Source organism: Jaculus jaculus, chromosome 7 (genome assembly GCF_020740685.1).
Source record: "Jaculus jaculus isolate mJacJac1 chromosome 7, mJacJac1.mat.Y.cur, whole genome shotgun sequence".
Classification (NCBI taxonomy): Eukaryota; Metazoa; Chordata; class Mammalia; order Rodentia; family Dipodidae; genus Jaculus; species Jaculus jaculus.
In genome coordinates this window covers 26,109,096-26,125,556 of record NC_059108.1, presented here as the reverse complement: position 1 = coordinate 26,125,556, position 16,461 = coordinate 26,109,096, and the positions used below count along the sequence as shown (strand labels likewise).

The 16,461-nt window shown below is 42.5% G+C and overlaps 1 protein-coding gene across 6 annotated transcripts in view; it reads left to right on the top strand.

The window, feature by feature from the left end:
- Positions 1–16,461, top strand: part of Atp8a2 (ATPase phospholipid transporting 8A2) — a 651,823-nt gene that overhangs the window by 233,369 nt on the left and 401,993 nt on the right. For all 6 annotated transcript variants that reach the window (XM_045153898.1, XM_045153899.1, XM_004670531.2 and 3 more), the window contains 5 exons: positions 2,076–2,125; positions 5,055–5,124; positions 7,464–7,548; positions 8,475–8,614; positions 10,540–10,678. In XM_045153898.1, the coding sequence (XP_045009833.1) occupies positions 2,076–2,125; positions 5,055–5,124; positions 7,464–7,548; positions 8,475–8,614; positions 10,540–10,678 (484 nt within the window). The remainder of the gene's footprint in view (positions 1–2,075; positions 2,126–5,054; positions 5,125–7,463; positions 7,549–8,474; positions 8,615–10,539; positions 10,679–16,461) is intronic.

Genomic DNA, 16,461 nt, shown 5'->3' with positions numbered 1-16,461 from the left:
GTTTAATAAGAGGCTTTGTCTCAGAGTAAATTGCAAAAGATTGGTAGAGGGAGGTCATCGATGTATTTCACTAGCCTCTGCGTGTGCCCATGTGGGGTATGCATATCTGTACACATGTGTATACAGACACACACACACATGTGCACATGAGGGATTCCTTTCCTTCAGTGTTTTAACCCTCTTTTAACCCTATGTGTAGGATTTTTCAGGACTAGGAACTTCAGCATATTCCTGTATTACAAAGACAAGAGTGGGGGTCACATGCAGGCTGAGCATGCGTGGTAGACAGGAGGTGACTGTTGCTTCTGCTTGGCTCAGAGTACCGGATAAACACTGGAGCATCGAGCTCTTCCTTGGTGCAGTCATCACAGTGTTCAATTTCAGTTTGCTACAACTTTACCAAAAATTTTTAAAAATTATTTTTATTTATTTATTTGAGAACAAAAGACAGAGAGAGAGAGAGAGAGAGAGCACAATAGAGCCCTCAGCCACTGCAAATGAACTCCAGACGCATGTGCCACCTTGTGCATCTGGCTAACATGAGTCCTGGGGAATCGAGCCTCAAAAGGGTCCTTAGGCTTCACAGGCAAGCACTTAACCACTAAGCCATCTCTCCAGCTCAAAGTTACCAAAATTTTAAAGCCATATTCCTCTTAGTATAAAAAAGCTGTCTGAGGCTGGAGAGATGGCTTAGCATTTAAGGCACTTGCCTGCAAAGCCAAAGTATCCAGATTCAATTTCCCAGGCCCTCGTAAGCCAGATGCACAAGGTGGTGCACGCGTCTGGAGTTTGCAGCTCTGGAGGCTCTGGAGTCCATTTATTCTCTCTCTCTCCCCGTCTTTTTCAAATAAATAAAAAGAAAATGATGGCAATACATGTGTAATGTTGATAGATAGTTGGGTATGATGGAGCAGTAATTAATTTTTTAAAAAATGTCTGCCTGATTAGTTAGGTCTCATAAACAATAATCACCTATACCTCCCATCCAGCCATTAATTCTGGGCGATTATTGAACTATAAATTCTCCATTAGTCACCAGGTATTTACAGGAAGTGTCCTAGCTAATATCTCAGCAGCTGAGCACTGGGCTGTCACGGAAGTGGTTATATAACCATGGGGCAGAGACCAGGTGGTTCCTGGAAGTAAGCAGGCTTGTGGTCGTGTTCTGACAGAGCCCAGACAGGCTGAGAATGAGGGGGGAGATGTTAGACCCCCACATTCTGCTCTGACTACCTCAGGCAAGTGCATGGGATATGACATAGGTACACTCACCACACTACACACTGCAAATACCCTAAAACCCTAAAACCAAACCCTAAGATAAAGTGTGCGCTGGATGCCAGGGGCCACATACTTTTTACTGTGATGTGTTGCAGAAACAGCAGATTAGAATTTAATATTTGAATGCCATGCATACAAACAGACACTTTTCAGGTGGAACAAAAGTGAATATTGACATTCACGCTGTCATGAATCCAAGGAGTTGCCCTAAGATCAGATACAAATCCATACCCCCTTGTCTGAAAATTCAAAATTCACAACTCTTTGAATTCCAAGGTTCTCCCTAAGTTTAGGAAGCAGTCCATGATGAGCCTTTTGATGGCTTTTCTGAGGCTCCCTCAGTGTGATGGTCATATGCTGTGCTGCAAGGTACCTCTTCTGACATTACTGAGAATGTTGGGAGTGATGTAGACCTTTGTGAAATATGTACGACCCTGAATTCATATCTAGAGCTAGCCCCACAGTTTCTGATGGAGTTGTGTAGCTTGCATCTTCTGTTAGGATCACTCAGAAGTGACTGCGTAGCCAAGAGCCATGTAGCTAAAGGGAAATGAGATCCTTTGACCAGAAGAGGGAGCCATCCCTCCATCAGACTGAGAAAACAGTACAGGTTGTGAATGTCTTTGCAGGGGGCTAAACAAGGGGAAGGAGTGTGTGTGTGTGTGTGTGTGTGTGTGTGTGTGTGTGTGTGTGTGTGTTTGTATGTGTGTACTTATACTTGGTGGACATTGCTTTGAGATCTTGATATTTTGCACCTGAGATAAGCACATTTTTCTTCTTTTTAACCCTGGTAGATGGGACAGGAACAGACGTTTGGAATCCTTAACGTCCTGGAATTTTCCAGGTATGTTTCTCTTTCATATGCATGAAATAAAATACTTAATATATATTTAAGTAGTTCCCCTGCATATTTGCCTGACCTTGTGGTATGATTCATGCTAAAGTATTAAATATGGTGAATGCCCCTCTACTAACCCTTTTCTTGGAATTTATGACTTTATTAAAGAGAATCAAGTTGGCTATTTTTTTTTCCTGAAAGAAATATTACACTTCTATGATCTCCTGTTCCTTTAGCCTTCCAGGGACTGGTGTTCTTGAAATAGCAGCTGCAGACTGTCTGCTGGTTTGGAGAATGTGGCAAGGGTATTGTTTTCCTTGGTGCTGTCCAGGCTCTGTGAGGCCAGGGCTAGGCTCCATCTGAGAAACTGACAGATGAGCGTGGAGCAGATGGGGTAGGTCATCCTCCCAAGGCCTGCTGTGAGGGCCTCTCCCCAGTGCTGCTTCATTAAGACTTAGGAATATTAGGCTGGTATAAGGCTTCCTGGAACATGAATAGTTTATTCCAAAAACACCACTTCTTAACCCACTTAAAAATGTTTTTGTTATTTATTTGAGAGAGGAGAGAACGAAGAGAGAGGGGGGGGGGAGGGAGGAAGGGATGGAGAGAATGGGTGTGCCAGGGCCTCCAGCACAGCAAATGAACTCCAGATACACGCACTACCTTGTGCATCTGGCTTACGTGGGTCCTGGGGAATTGAACCCAGGTCCTTTGCCTTTACAGGCAAGGACCTTAAACACTAAGCCATTTCCTCAGCTCTGAACTCATTTCTTAATGTCAGTTTCTCTCTTTTGAACATTGGAGCTGAGGAGGTTGACTCAAGTCTATAATCCCAGCACTTGGGAGGCCAAGACGGGAGAATTTTTCCAAGTTTGAGCTATATAAGTTCTAAGCTAGTCAGAGTGAGTCTCTTTCTCAAAAAATCAAAATCAAATTAAAAAAAAAATAGATAATGAGAAAAACAAACAAAAAGTAATTAGATGGGGTTTCAGATGCCTCTGTTAAATGATTTGTAAATTGCTGGCAGTCTGCTTATCAGCTGTTTGGTAAAGGTCAATATTTTCCTAACCTCTTAAAGGAGATGGTTTCCTGCCTGGTGTTAGTGTTAGGAGTACAGCTTGAGTAAGGTGTGTCAGGAGCCCTTGGGGTTGGATATTCAATGAGAGCCAGGGGTGGTTATTGACAGTAGCAGGTCAAGTAGAGGTGGATGGCAGTGTGCCTGTGTGTGGAAGTTCCAGCCACATTAGAGATCTTTCTAGACTTCGTGCCCCTAAATCATTTCTTGTTGGAAACTGCTACTTTGTGTTGCGCCAACAGTTAGTGGTCAGACAAGGCAGAGAAGAGAGGGAGTCAGATAATAACTGGTGAATATGAATGGAAGCATGAGGGTGATTATTTTTAAATAATGGGAAAGTAAGAAGGAACAGCAAGATCCATTGTAGGTGTAGTTCTGTATTTTGTTTTTTAAAAACTGATGCCTCCAGTCCCGATGCAACTTCTTTTTTGTTGTTGTTGTTTTTTGTTTTTTGAGGTAGGGTCTCACTCTAGCCCAGGCTGACCTGGAATTCACTATGGAGTCTCAGGGTAGCCTCGAACTCATGGCAATCCTCCTACTTCTGCCTCCCGAGTGCTGGGATTAAAGGCGAGCGCCACCATGCCTGGCTCCGATGCAACTTCTTGCAATTTTCTTGTGGAGTAGTTGGTGATGATCAGCTTTGTAAAATTTTTTTCTTTATTTGCATTTATTTATTTATTTGAGAGCGACATACAGAGAGAGAAAGAGGCAGATAGAGAGAGAGGGAGAATGGACGCACCAGGGCCTCCAGCCACTGCAACTGAACTCCAGATGGCGCCCTCCCTTGTGCATCTGGCTAACATGGGTCCTGGGGAATCGAGCCTCGAACCAGGGTCCTTAGGCTTCACAGGCAAGCACTTAACCACTAAGCCATCTCTCCAGCCTGATCTGCTTTGTAAATGAGAAGTGGAAACACAAACTGGGTGACTTTGTGAAGAGCATCCAATTAGAGGGTGCCTGAGAGAAAATGAAGCCCCATCAGATAGTCCTGTGGGTCAGATTGTGTAAATTTATACTGAGCAGAAGGGACGATAACTCCCCTTTTTGGAGCTTACAGTGAAATAGGGAACACCACAAGGTGTGTGTGTGTGGGGGAGTAGGCACTGTTGGGGTAGGTTTCAGCATGATGAAGGGTCAGAAAAGCATGGGCCAGATTGTCTAGGAAAGAGGAATGATAAGTCTTAGGTGTTTGGAGCCTGGCAGTGCCCAAGAGTGTTGGTGGGAAGTGAGGCAAGCTAGCAGAGGTGGGTGGGGAGCAGGGTACAGAGGACTTCAGGCAATGGGAATCCCTGCACGGTTTGTCGGTATGTGGGCTGGCCATGGTGAGGAAGTCTCTGCATTGCAGTGAGAGAAGGAAAGAGGGGAGAAGACAGGGAGACAGAGGGATGGAGGGAAGAAGGGAAGGAGGGAAGGAGAGAGACCCTAAGGGTTGATGAGGAATAATACATGAATTGGTAATTTCCTTCTACTCCAGGTAAAAGAAGACATGGCAAGAGCTTTTGAAGCCCAGATAATCTCTCACTTGGTTACTTAGGGTAGTGCTTGATGCTGTCAAGCTATGAAACGAAAATCACTTACAGAAAATATTGTCATAATCAATTTGATTAAATACTTACGCATCATTTCACTTTGTGCAATGAATTCTCATGGCAGGGCAAGCAATATGCTTATGACCATTAGATGTAAATAGAAGAGTATGAGCTATGTAATTGAAGCCCTGCTTTGAGGAAAAAGCTGGAGAGAAATGGACCCTGGTATCTCTAGGATTTCTAGGCTACCTTTTTTTGACTGTTGTCAGTTATAGGGTGTGATTTCTACAAAGCAGACCAATGACAACTGTTTTCTTTTAAACCCTTACAGTGATAGAAAAAGAATGTCTGTAATTGTCCGAACTCCATCAGGACAACTTCGACTGTACTGCAAGGGAGCTGTAAGTATCAGTGGTGTGTCTCATGTAGCAACATTCTTGGGGCTGCCCTGCCACTCCCCTGCTTTCCTGAACTGCTGCTTGCATCATCCCCATGGTCTTCCAGGTCAGCTGCAAAGCTGACTTGGTTCTTAGGCCACTGAAGAGCACTGGCTCAAGGCATCACAGGGAGGATGTTCAATGTAAGATGCTTTTAGCCCAAAGCAGGAAACAGAAGCTAGAGGTGTCATGCAAAATCCTTGGAGAACGAATTCTGGTTTCAGTTTTACCACCATTGTCACGTGTCATGTCTATCATCCCTGTAAAGGTGATGTCATCTGTGTTGACCTGTGGTAATCTCTGAGTCTTCTGCTAGGTGGTATTGATTTTCTAGCAGCTGTTTTTCCCAACTGCTGTGGCTCAGCTTCTGTGTTTAAGAAAGCTGTGTGGTCACATAAAGGCCATGTCCATGTCTGGCTATATTTTTGCAACCCCTTTTGGCTACTTTCCTAGGTCTGGCTTTTTCTCCTGTGTTCTTCCTAGTAACCAAGCCCAAAGGTCTTATCTCTAAGGAAACTGTTATTCTGTATTTTACTTGTAAAACTATATCCTGTTGTGTGGGGGTCTTATGAGATTATGTTAAACATATGATATACCCTACTGTTACAGTCAGGTTCACATTGCTGGTAGAAATCACCCAATGAAGAGCAGCTTATGGGGAAAAAAAAGAGGATTTATTTTGGCTTACAGACTCTAGGGGGAGGCTCCATGATGGCAGGAAAAATGATGGCATGAATAGAGGGTGGACATCACCCCCTGGCCAACATAAGGTGGACCATAGCAACAGGAGAGTGTGCCAAACACTGGCAAGGGGACACTGCCTATAACACCCATAAGCCTGCCTCCAACAATATACGGCTTCCAGGAGGCATTAATTCTCAAATCTCCATCAGCTGGGAGCCTAGCATTCAGAACACCTGCATTTATGTGGGACACCTGAATTGCAAAGCTTACTGATCTTTACCAGTTGTGCTCAAGAAGGCATGATAACCATGGGACTTGGGCACTTCTGAAAGTTTTGCACTTAGACCCATAAAAGAATTCTTTCATGGTAACAACAGCTTAAAGTAAGGTCGTGAAAGTCTGTCTTTACCTCGTATATATGACCTCATTCTCAAGCTGTTTGTTTCATGTGCTGGCTCTAACCTCGGCATCCTAGAGAGAAAGGTTGTGAATGTAGGACAACATGACTATGGAAATCTGTTAAGTCTTATTATATTCTTATAGGTTTTAATTTTTTCCAAAACTGCTGCTCCCAAATCAAACAAGTTTTCTTAAGAAGAATCAGTGTCTTGAGACTACAATTAATTTATTTTGTGAATTATCTCTGGCATTCAGACCACCAGTCCTGCTTATCAATCTTGGGACTAGCACAGGACAAAGAACTGTTTCCATCTAGGTGTTTCTCAGAAAAACTTGGCCTGAGGCCTCCTATTTGTGCCTCTCCTCTTAGCAAGCAAGGTTGTACTTGAGTAACAGAGTGGTGTGTATTTTATTTCTTCTATTTATTTATTTATTATTGTTAGGTTTTTTTTTTTTTGAGTTAGGGTCTCACTGTAGCCCAGGCTGACCTGTAATTCACTATGTAGTCTCAGGGTGCCCTTGAACTCTTGGCAATCCACCTACCTCTGCGTCCTGAGTGCTGGGATTAAAGGTATGTGCCACCACACCTAGCTATTTCTTCTATTTCTGCATAAATGTTGCCAGTTGAGCACCCTAGTCCAAAACTCCAAAATTCAAAACTTTTTGAGCAATGACATTGTATAAGTAGAAAATTCCACAACTATCCTCATGTAGGCGTGGCAAAATATTTATAAAATTACCTGTAAGCTGTGTTAATAGGAGTGCATGAGTGCTTAAAATTAGGCCCCATCCCTAACATATATCACCATATGTATTCTAAAGTCTTAAAAAGAAAAATCCCAAATACTTCTGGTCATGAGTATTTCTGATTCAGAGTGCTCAGTCTGTGTACAGTTCAGGGTGTGCATTTTGCCCATGTATGCAAACATAGGCACTGTTGTGTCCTTAATTATTCTCCTGGCTCTTAGAATCTTGCCCAGTGTGTTTCTGTTTGACTTTTGAGATGCATAACAGATTTGGTTCCGTTGAGCACATCCATACCAATTGTTTTTCCAAAGCTCATGCCTGAGCCCAGCCAAGAACTCCATTCTTCCTTGCCCAGTCAAGTACTTTCCTGCACATTAGGTAAACACTTATAAAACAAAGCTGTGTTTAGCATGCCGACTGCAAGGTTTACTCCAGGGCTTGCCAATCATACTGAATGTTTCCCTATTTTATAGGATAACGTAATTTTTGAACGACTTTCAAAGGACTCAAAGTACATGGAGGAAACGTTATGCCATCTGGAATATTTTGCTACAGAAGGTAAGTAAAACTTGGCGATGTTGGATTCCCTGGGCCTCCAAGTGTCTCCGGCTGCCGCATGGGCAGGCAGTGGTGTGTGTTCTGAGTAGATGTGTCTGTCTTGGGCAGGACTGAAGTAAAATCTTCAGTTCCTCTCCCTTGTCCCCTCCCACCTTCTATGCCACTGAGGAACTAAGTGGCTAAACCTAAACTCAGTTACCTGTATTTCCTCCATAAACAGCACTGTAGCAGGAGAGGGCGGCTAACCCTCATCACATAGAATCACTTGGTAATCAGACCCTTTTCTGGAAAGCTCAGAGGTCGTTTCCAGCTATGTCTCTTGCTATCACAGGCTATTAAGGACTTAAGGAGAAAATAACTCACCTCACCCACAGTAAGCAAGAAAGGAACTCTCTGGAAGCTTCGGACAAACAATGATGTCAGATTTTCCTGCTGGTGAATGTTCTGGGAGATGGGACCATGCTTACATGCTGAAGGATGCTTTCTCACCAAAGTGTGCTTCTGTGGTTAGACTACATATAGACACCAGTGTGCTTCCACACGCACGTGTGTGCGTGAGGGCATAGCTGCTAGAGGGCCCGGCTCTTTCATATTACAGTGCCTTGCGCTTTCTGTTGTCTGGAACGCACTCCCTGGTGATGATTGTGAAGGATCATGCACAGCCCCTAGACCTCTCTGCCATGGAGAGTTCACTCCAGATACCGTGTGCACCCCAAGATTTGTAGAAGGGATGGTTTGTTGATTTTAAATTTCCCTTTGCAGATGTATAAAGAAACAACGTGTCCTAAAACACACTTAAGTTAGATTAAGTTTAAATTAAAGGAACCACATATTCCTTTCATTTCTGTTGAGCTTGCTGATAGAAAAAGTGCCACACGATATCCCCCAGATGGTATTGCCTCCACTCACCAGTGGCTGTCTCACAGGCTTACGAACTCTCTGTGTGGCCTATGCTGACCTCTCTGAGCATGAGTATGAGGAGTGGCTGAAGGTCTACCAAGAGGCCAGTGTTATACTGAAGGACAGAGCTCGGCGGCTGGAAGAGTGCTATGAGATCATCGAGAAGGTAACCACACGTGGGAATATTTGCTGTGTGCGCGGAAGGAATTCTCGGTCACCACCTATTGGAGAAAGTTTTTGGACAGGAGTACTTCCACTGTATGGTGGTACTATCATTTTGTTTTTGAGGGTCTTCGTAAGTCACGAGCTTTTCATTATCTTTGCTTTGGGAAGCCCTCAGGTTTCAGAGACTGTCTCAAGGTCCACCACCCTCAGCTGAGTTTTCATGCTATTATCTTTAAAAATTGGTCAAAACCAGTGCTGACGACTTTCTTCTGCCTTTGCCTAGCATTAGGCCTGATGTACTGGCTTACTTAGTGAGCTGCATGAGCAGTTAGTGTGTTGCTCAGGTACCTACTAACAATTTACACACTTACTCTTCTTACATTTAGGCTTTGCTACTGTTTCCCCATATTGCCTACTTTGACTTCTGCTTTGGTGTCATTCTTTCCAGATTATCCAAGGGTGTTAAGTAAGTTTGTACTTATGTCAGTATCCACAAATCTAGAAACCAGGTTTCAGTCTTTTCGGATCCTGTCAGCAATCACGGGACCCTCCATTTTCCTTCGGCAGATTTGAAGCCAACATCTGCTTGTCTTTCTCATTCCTTTGCTGGCATTTTAGTTCCGCTTTGCTTTTCCACGCTCAGTTTTGACTTGAGTTTTACATTCAGGTGTTTATATTCCATTGTTTAATGAAATTAGGGGTATGAGTAGAGCTGAATACATACAGTGTATATTGTCCTGTTGCACTGGTGTTAAAAAAGATTGGAGTGGGTTAACTATCACTTTCCTTGAGCAAAGCAAGGCTCTAGAACAGGACAGCATGTGCAATGGAGGCTGGCCCCTAGCATGCCCTCCCCTGTCCTGTGTGAAGACTGCGTTTACTGCCAGATGAATGGAGATGCTAAAAAGAAACAATGTGATGAGCTGAAGTTGGCATTGCCTTTTATGAGCACACCAGTCCCTGATTGGCTGGAGGTTCAGCTCCTGTGATAGGCTGAGACTCAGTTGCTTGGTTGTTGATATGAACTCTTAGGTTAGTTTATAGTTGTTTGCATCTTAAACTAGGTTACAGTTCACTATGTATGGAGTCAACTTGTGGCCAAATTTTATCAGCCAGGTACAGAGGTAAGTTCAGGCCATACAGTACTGGAAATACCCCAAATTATATTTAGTTAGAAAAAAGTAACTAAGAAGGTGTCCTTACCCATGTGGTGGGTAATTGTGAGGTAGCTGGATTTTCCCTTAGTCTGATAACCCAGCCTTTGAGGTTCTGTGTTGTAGTGATTTGAGGGAGGTCAGTAAAAGGTTCTCTTCCAGACAACCAGGTAGAGCTGGGTCACCTAGGGAGTGTCACACAATACTGGTCTTCTGCATGTGCTAACCTTGTGATGCTTTGAAGAAAATCACTAGGACAGGACCTCAATCTTGAGAGGCTGGGGTGTTTCTCCTTCAGCCTTTAAGTGGTTCTGGGGTTGGAACCTGGGGCCTCCCACTGAACCACTACCTCCCAGGCAGTCAAACTCTTTACATCACAGATCTGTCATTCTTATCCTGCCAGATAAGTGTAGTATCATGAATCATTTCTTTTTCCCAGATAGATCTATTGTGATATTTTACTCATTAGTGTACTGTGGGGATGGGTGGTGGTTCATGTACTGTTAATAGCTGGACAACCTACGTGTGCTCTGCTGCCTATCCTAATGCACCTAAATGCCCAAGAAGTAGATGAGTGTGTCCAGTGTGTGTGAGAATGGGTCCCACATGGAGAATTGTTTGCAGGCGCTTGTCACCTAGACATCATTAGTAGACATGGGTTTAGTGTTGAGGCAAGTAACTGTCTCAAACATTTCACTTGCCCTTGTCAGAGTTGTCACTAATGCTGCTAATTGTACAAATCATTCCTTAACTGAAATATTTTCTAACCTAGAATCTACTGTTACTTGGAGCCACAGCCATTGAAGACCGCCTGCAGGCTGGAGTTCCGGAAACCATAGCTACTCTTTTGAAGGCAGAAATTAAAATATGGGTGTTGACAGGAGACAAGCAAGAAACTGCAATTAATATAGGTAAGTTAAAAAATAAGTTCCTAATGGTAGCTTTTGTTTTAAAATGTCATGTTTCTAAAATGTTGGCAGGTGAGTATTTATAGAACTCTATTCACAGAGCCAGGAGGAAGTGTACCCAAATACAGTGAGATGCTCTTATGAGTATTATCTTCCTGTTATAATTGTTAAAACTGTAGCTTCCTGAACATAATTGAACACAACATGGATTTTTCTTTTTGCTTTCTTTGCAAAATTTTTACTCTAACATAGCATATTATTTGCATTAGGCTTAAGTATTCATTATCACCTTTGTAATTATAACCCTTTTACTGGGCTTACCAATTAACGGACTTTACTAAGAGCCTTGCATCCTTCTCGTATCCATCTGAAGCTGGCAGTCTTGCTTGCTGAGCATCACAGAGATGAACACCGAAGGAAAGGAATTTAGTCAGAATGACTTCATCAGTGAAGCACATTTTATAGAGCTACCTGCTCTGGCCGTGTCTCTGCTGGGTCTGTTTCTGAAGGAACCTAGGTCACATGACAGAGGCATCTGCACACCTGTGTTTACTATGGCACTATTCATGGCACCCAAGATTCCTATCTACAAAAGAATGGATGAAGAACATCTGTCATATATACAATAAGGAATAAATGATGCCATTTGTAGGAAAATCAATGGAACTGGAGATCATCATCATATTAAACCAACCAACCAACAAACAAACAAAAAACAGACTCAAAAGGACAAATATCTCAGTTTCTCTCATAGGAACTGCCTACACTTGATCTTAGCCAAAAGGCAGAGAAGGAGTCATAGGTAGAATCTAGATTAAACACACAACACGTACAATTTGAAATGAGAGGAGGAAGGGAGCCTAAAGGGAGGGGGAAGGGAAAGCAAGAGAGCATAGTTAGAGGAGGACAAGGATACATAGTGCCTGTTTTCACATGTGGAACCTAGATATAAATGTATGTGTATATGGTGTGAAAGCACGAGGGAGACGATTTGGGGAGAGGAGGGTCTAGTGGAAGGGGTAGGTAAGGGTGATGGGGGCAAATATAAGCAAAGTGCAATGATAAACACATAAGAAAATATCATATATCCATTATTTTGCATATTAGTTTATTTTCTCTTTGCTGTGACAAAATGGGTTTGGAAATACGGCTCCGTATATAAAGCACTTGCAATCTAAGCACAAGTACCTGAGTGGGGAACCCCAACACCCATGTAAAAAGCCAGATACTATGACAGGCTTTTGTAATTTCAGCCATACTTATGGGTGAGAAGTGAGGCAGAGACAGGAGAATTTGCCAAAAACTCCTGGGCCACCTAACCTGGTAAGAAAGCATGGCTGAACAATATGAGCCCCTGCCTCAAAGGAATTAGATGATGAACACTCACATCCAGAAGCTATCCTCTGCCTTCTACACATGCAGCATGGCATGCGTGTGCACACACGCACACACACACATATACACTACACATGTATGCACAATATGACCAGAAGCAACTTCAGGGTGGAAAGATTTACTTTGGCTTACAGTTCAAGGTTACAGTCCATCATGGCAAAGAAGGCATGGTGGCAAGAACGTGGAGCAGGGCTGGTCACGTTGCCTGCTCAATCAGGAAGCAGAGCCAGAGAGCAATGGATGAATATTGTACTCAGCTGGCTTCCTTCTTTTCATGCACTCCAACTTATGGAATAGTGCCACCCATATTTTGAGTGGGATTTACAATTTTAGTTAATCTAATCTAGAAAATTCCCAAGAGGCATGCCCAGAAACTATTCTCTTAGATGATTCTAGATCTGTCAGGCTGATATTCAGTATTAACCATCTCATTTTGTATGCTTACCTAAAAAAGTTAATAAAAATGATAAAAACAAAACACGTTTTAGACTTGAAAAGGAGTTGAAGTTGCTAATTTTTTCAAATCTAATCTTGGTCATTTCAAAAAACTTAAAATCACCTGGTGCTTTGGTTACCATGTGGCATAATAGGAGCTGCCACACACAAAATAGAGTGAATGCATAAGAATTGTATAATGTACAGACTGGGACATAGTTCAGTGCTAGGAAAGTCCCCAGCATGCAGAAACAAATCCTGCATTGTATCCCTAGCACTGCTGGACAAAAGTTCCAATAATTATGTAAACTCTTGTCTATGAAAATCTTTTTTCTTTGCACACCAATACCCTGAAGCCAAATGACCAGTTCTGTTCTGAGAAGTATCTTGGGCATGGTGCCCCTTTCTAAGCTCTTCTCTTTTTTTGTAAGCAGCTCTGTCTTTCAGAAACCTCAGTGGTAGACAGCTCTTACCCTTTGGGTGAACTTTATTAAAAAACATAGACAAATGCCAGTTAACCTTTGTTAGTTTGGTTTTATTCCAGGCTGACCTGGAACTCACTCTGAAGCCCAGGCTGGCTTCAAAGTCACAGTTATCCTCCTACCTCCGCCTCCCAAATTCTGGGTTTAAATGCATGTGCCACCATGCCTGGCTTCAGTTAATCATTTGTAACAGAGATAATTGCTAGCTAAATGCAATATAGAATACCAAACAGCTGATGTTGAGCCCACAGGAGAGTGATAAGAGTTTCCATAATGTATCTCTGAGACATCGGCAATAGACTTTGTAAATGGATCTATGCAGGTTGTTACTCGAGTGCATGATTTTGGATAAAGGTGATATTTCACTGAAGACTCATAACCACTACTAGAAGAAAAAAAAGTATCAAGGTTACAGTCCTTTGATGTATCAGGGACATTTTTAAAAATGAAAGGAAACACATTTACTTTTTATGTCCTGTCTTCCTGCTCTCTCTCTCTCTCTCTCTCTCTCTCTGTGTGTGTGTGTGTGTGTGTGTGTGTGTGTGTGTCCGTCCATCTGCCCATCCTTCAGGAATTACTTCCCATGTAAGTTTAGTCTAAAACACCTGCTGCTGATGCATGTCCCTTGTTCATACAGTGTATGCCAAGTTTTCTGCTACCTTAAAATAGTTAACTGAGATGGAATGCATTTTGTCCCTTTGGAGTGACATTTAAAAAGTAGTTAGCCCCTCAAGTGAAAATGGTAGTATAGTGACAACCTTCTTAATTTTTCCATGTCTTGAGTATTGCTGCTGAGCTAATGACATTGGCTTGCTCCTCGGCCCAGTCCTAACTATCTTTAACTCTTTTATTTTATTTTATTTTATTTTATTTTATTTTATTTTATTTTATTTTATTTTATTTTATTTTATTTTATTTTATTTTTAGAGAGACACAGAAAAAGAGAGAGAGAGAGAGAGAGAGAGAGAGAGAGAGAGAGAGAGAGAAAGAGAGAGATAGGGAGAGAGAACTGGTGTGTCAGGGCCTCAGCCATTGTAGTTGAATTCCAGATGCTTATGCCACCTACTGGGCATGTGTGACTTTTCACTTGCCTCACCTTTGTATGTTTGGCTTACGTGGGATCTGGAGAGTTGAACATGGTTTGAGCAAGGGTTCTCAGGCAAGCACCTTAACTTCTAATCCATCTCTCCAGCCCAACTTTCTTTAACTCTTTATCATTGTATGTGCTGTTAAAAGTGGTGTACCTGTCAGCCCCATCCCTTGCCCTTGGGTAGCATACCTTTCTTCCCTTTATCTGAGCCCACCAGAGTCCAGCTCAGTTTGGAATAGATACAAGGAAAAGCCAAGGATGGAAAATCAACACACAACACACAAAAGGAGTACTGGAAAAGTTTTGGCTGCATGTGATAACTGCTTCTCTTAGCCTAAAGAGTTAATTGATATGCATTCAAACTTTTTTTTTTTTTTTTTTTTTTGCTTTTTTGAGGTAAGGTCTCATTCTAGCCCTAGCCCAGGCTGACCTGGAATTCACTATGTAGTCTCAGGGTGGCCTTGATCTCACAGCAATCCTCCTACCTCTGCTGGGATTGAAGGTATGTGCCACCATGTCCAGCAAAATTTTAAATAATAAATTAGTGCTGGGGATATAAATCAGCAGTTAAAGGCACTTATTTGCAAAGCCTGATGGCCCAGGTTCGATTCCCCAGTACTCACATGAAACAAGATTCACAAAGTGGCATATGCATTTGAAGTTCATTTGCAGCAGCAAGAAGCTTTGGCATGCCTATATTCCTCCCCCTCTCTCTGCTTGCAAATACTTTTTTTTTCTACAAAAAGATATATATATTTTAAAAGTAATAATTAAATTATTTTATGCCTTTTCCAGAAAGATATAGTTACACATGTAATGTTGGTACTAGTACATCCATCAGTTATTTCTTTTTTTAATATTTAATAAAATTATTTGAGGTGGGGAGAGAGAGACAGACAGAGAGAGAATGGGCATGCCAGGGCCTCAAGCCACTGGAATTGAATTCCAGACACATGTGCCACCTTGTGCATCTGGCTGTGTGGGTCCTGGGGAATTGAACCTGGCCCTTAGGCTTCATAGGCAAGTGCCTTGATCACTAAACCAACTCGTCAGCCCCGTAGATAATTCTTAGTTGTTTTTTCTTGGAGGCTATTCCTGAGGACCACTAGAAAGCAATACTTCTAAGATGATTACCTTACTAAGGTTTTATATTTGTCATGGAAACTCTCTGTACATTTTATCCAGAATATCAGGCATATTTAACCTCTTTGATGTTTCTCAGCACATGTCTAACATCTAGGGAACTGGTACTCCTTGAAAGAGCTGTGTCTGAATTATTCTTGCTTCCACATTCAGAACTGAAGATTATGATCCAGGGTGATTTTGCAGGATTGCCATTTTCTCATGCAGGATACCTGTTGAGCTTAGAATTGTTTCAGAAGGCTGGGAGAACATACATGTCTAGACATGTCATTAGACTTGCTGGCATCAGAGCACAGACGGCGGGTGGCTAAGGCAGCACAGCTATCAGCAGCACAAGGTCATACTTCGGAAAAAGTGTGGATTTTAAGCCTGTTGTCTAAACATTTAGCCCTTTTATCCTGACACTAGGAATAGCACTGGTCTGTCTCCTATGTCACTGAACATGTCAGTACATTCCATATGTGTTTCATAGCATCGAAAAGGCATGTGGGATGGTCAGGTGTCCACTACTCCCACTTCTTCTGTTTTCCTTACACTTGCTAGCCAGGCACTCTGCCCCTGAGCTAGTCCTCCAGTCTAGGCAGTCCACTTCTGAATGGGAATAGGGAAAGAGAGCACATTGACAGTTTCTGGTGACATTGCTTTCTCTTTAAACATGAACAGGCTTGTGGCTGACAGGACTAACTCAGAGCTTCTTAAGGTCTTATTATACCAAACTAGCTTACTAGCTTATTACTAGCTTATTACTAGCTTATTAGACCAAACTAGCTGACACTGAACAATTCTTGCCCCAAATGCTCGGGACCAGATATGTTTTAGACTTCTTTACTTTATCTTTTTTTTTTTTTTTTGCATGTGCGCATGTGCGTGTGCATGTGCATGTGTGTGTGCGTGTGTGTATATGTGTGTGTGTCCTTGCCTGCAGTGGCCAAAGCAGAATATCAGGTGTCCTATTCTGTCACTCTTCCACTGAGTCTTGTTTTGGAGCCAGGGTTTCTCTTTTTACTCTTTCTGGGGCTTGCAGGGCTCTGTCAAGTCTCTGCTCCCCTGCAGGACTGGGGTTCCAGGCACGTGTGGCCATACCCAGATGTCTTATGTGGCATCTGGAGATTTGAACTCTGTCTCAGGCCCTCTTAAGCCCTCATGCTTGTGCGGGAAGTGCACTTAACCGCTGATCCAGCCTCCAGATTTTTAGAGTTTTAATTGTGAGGTATATTTGTAAAATATTGTTGCTTGAGCGT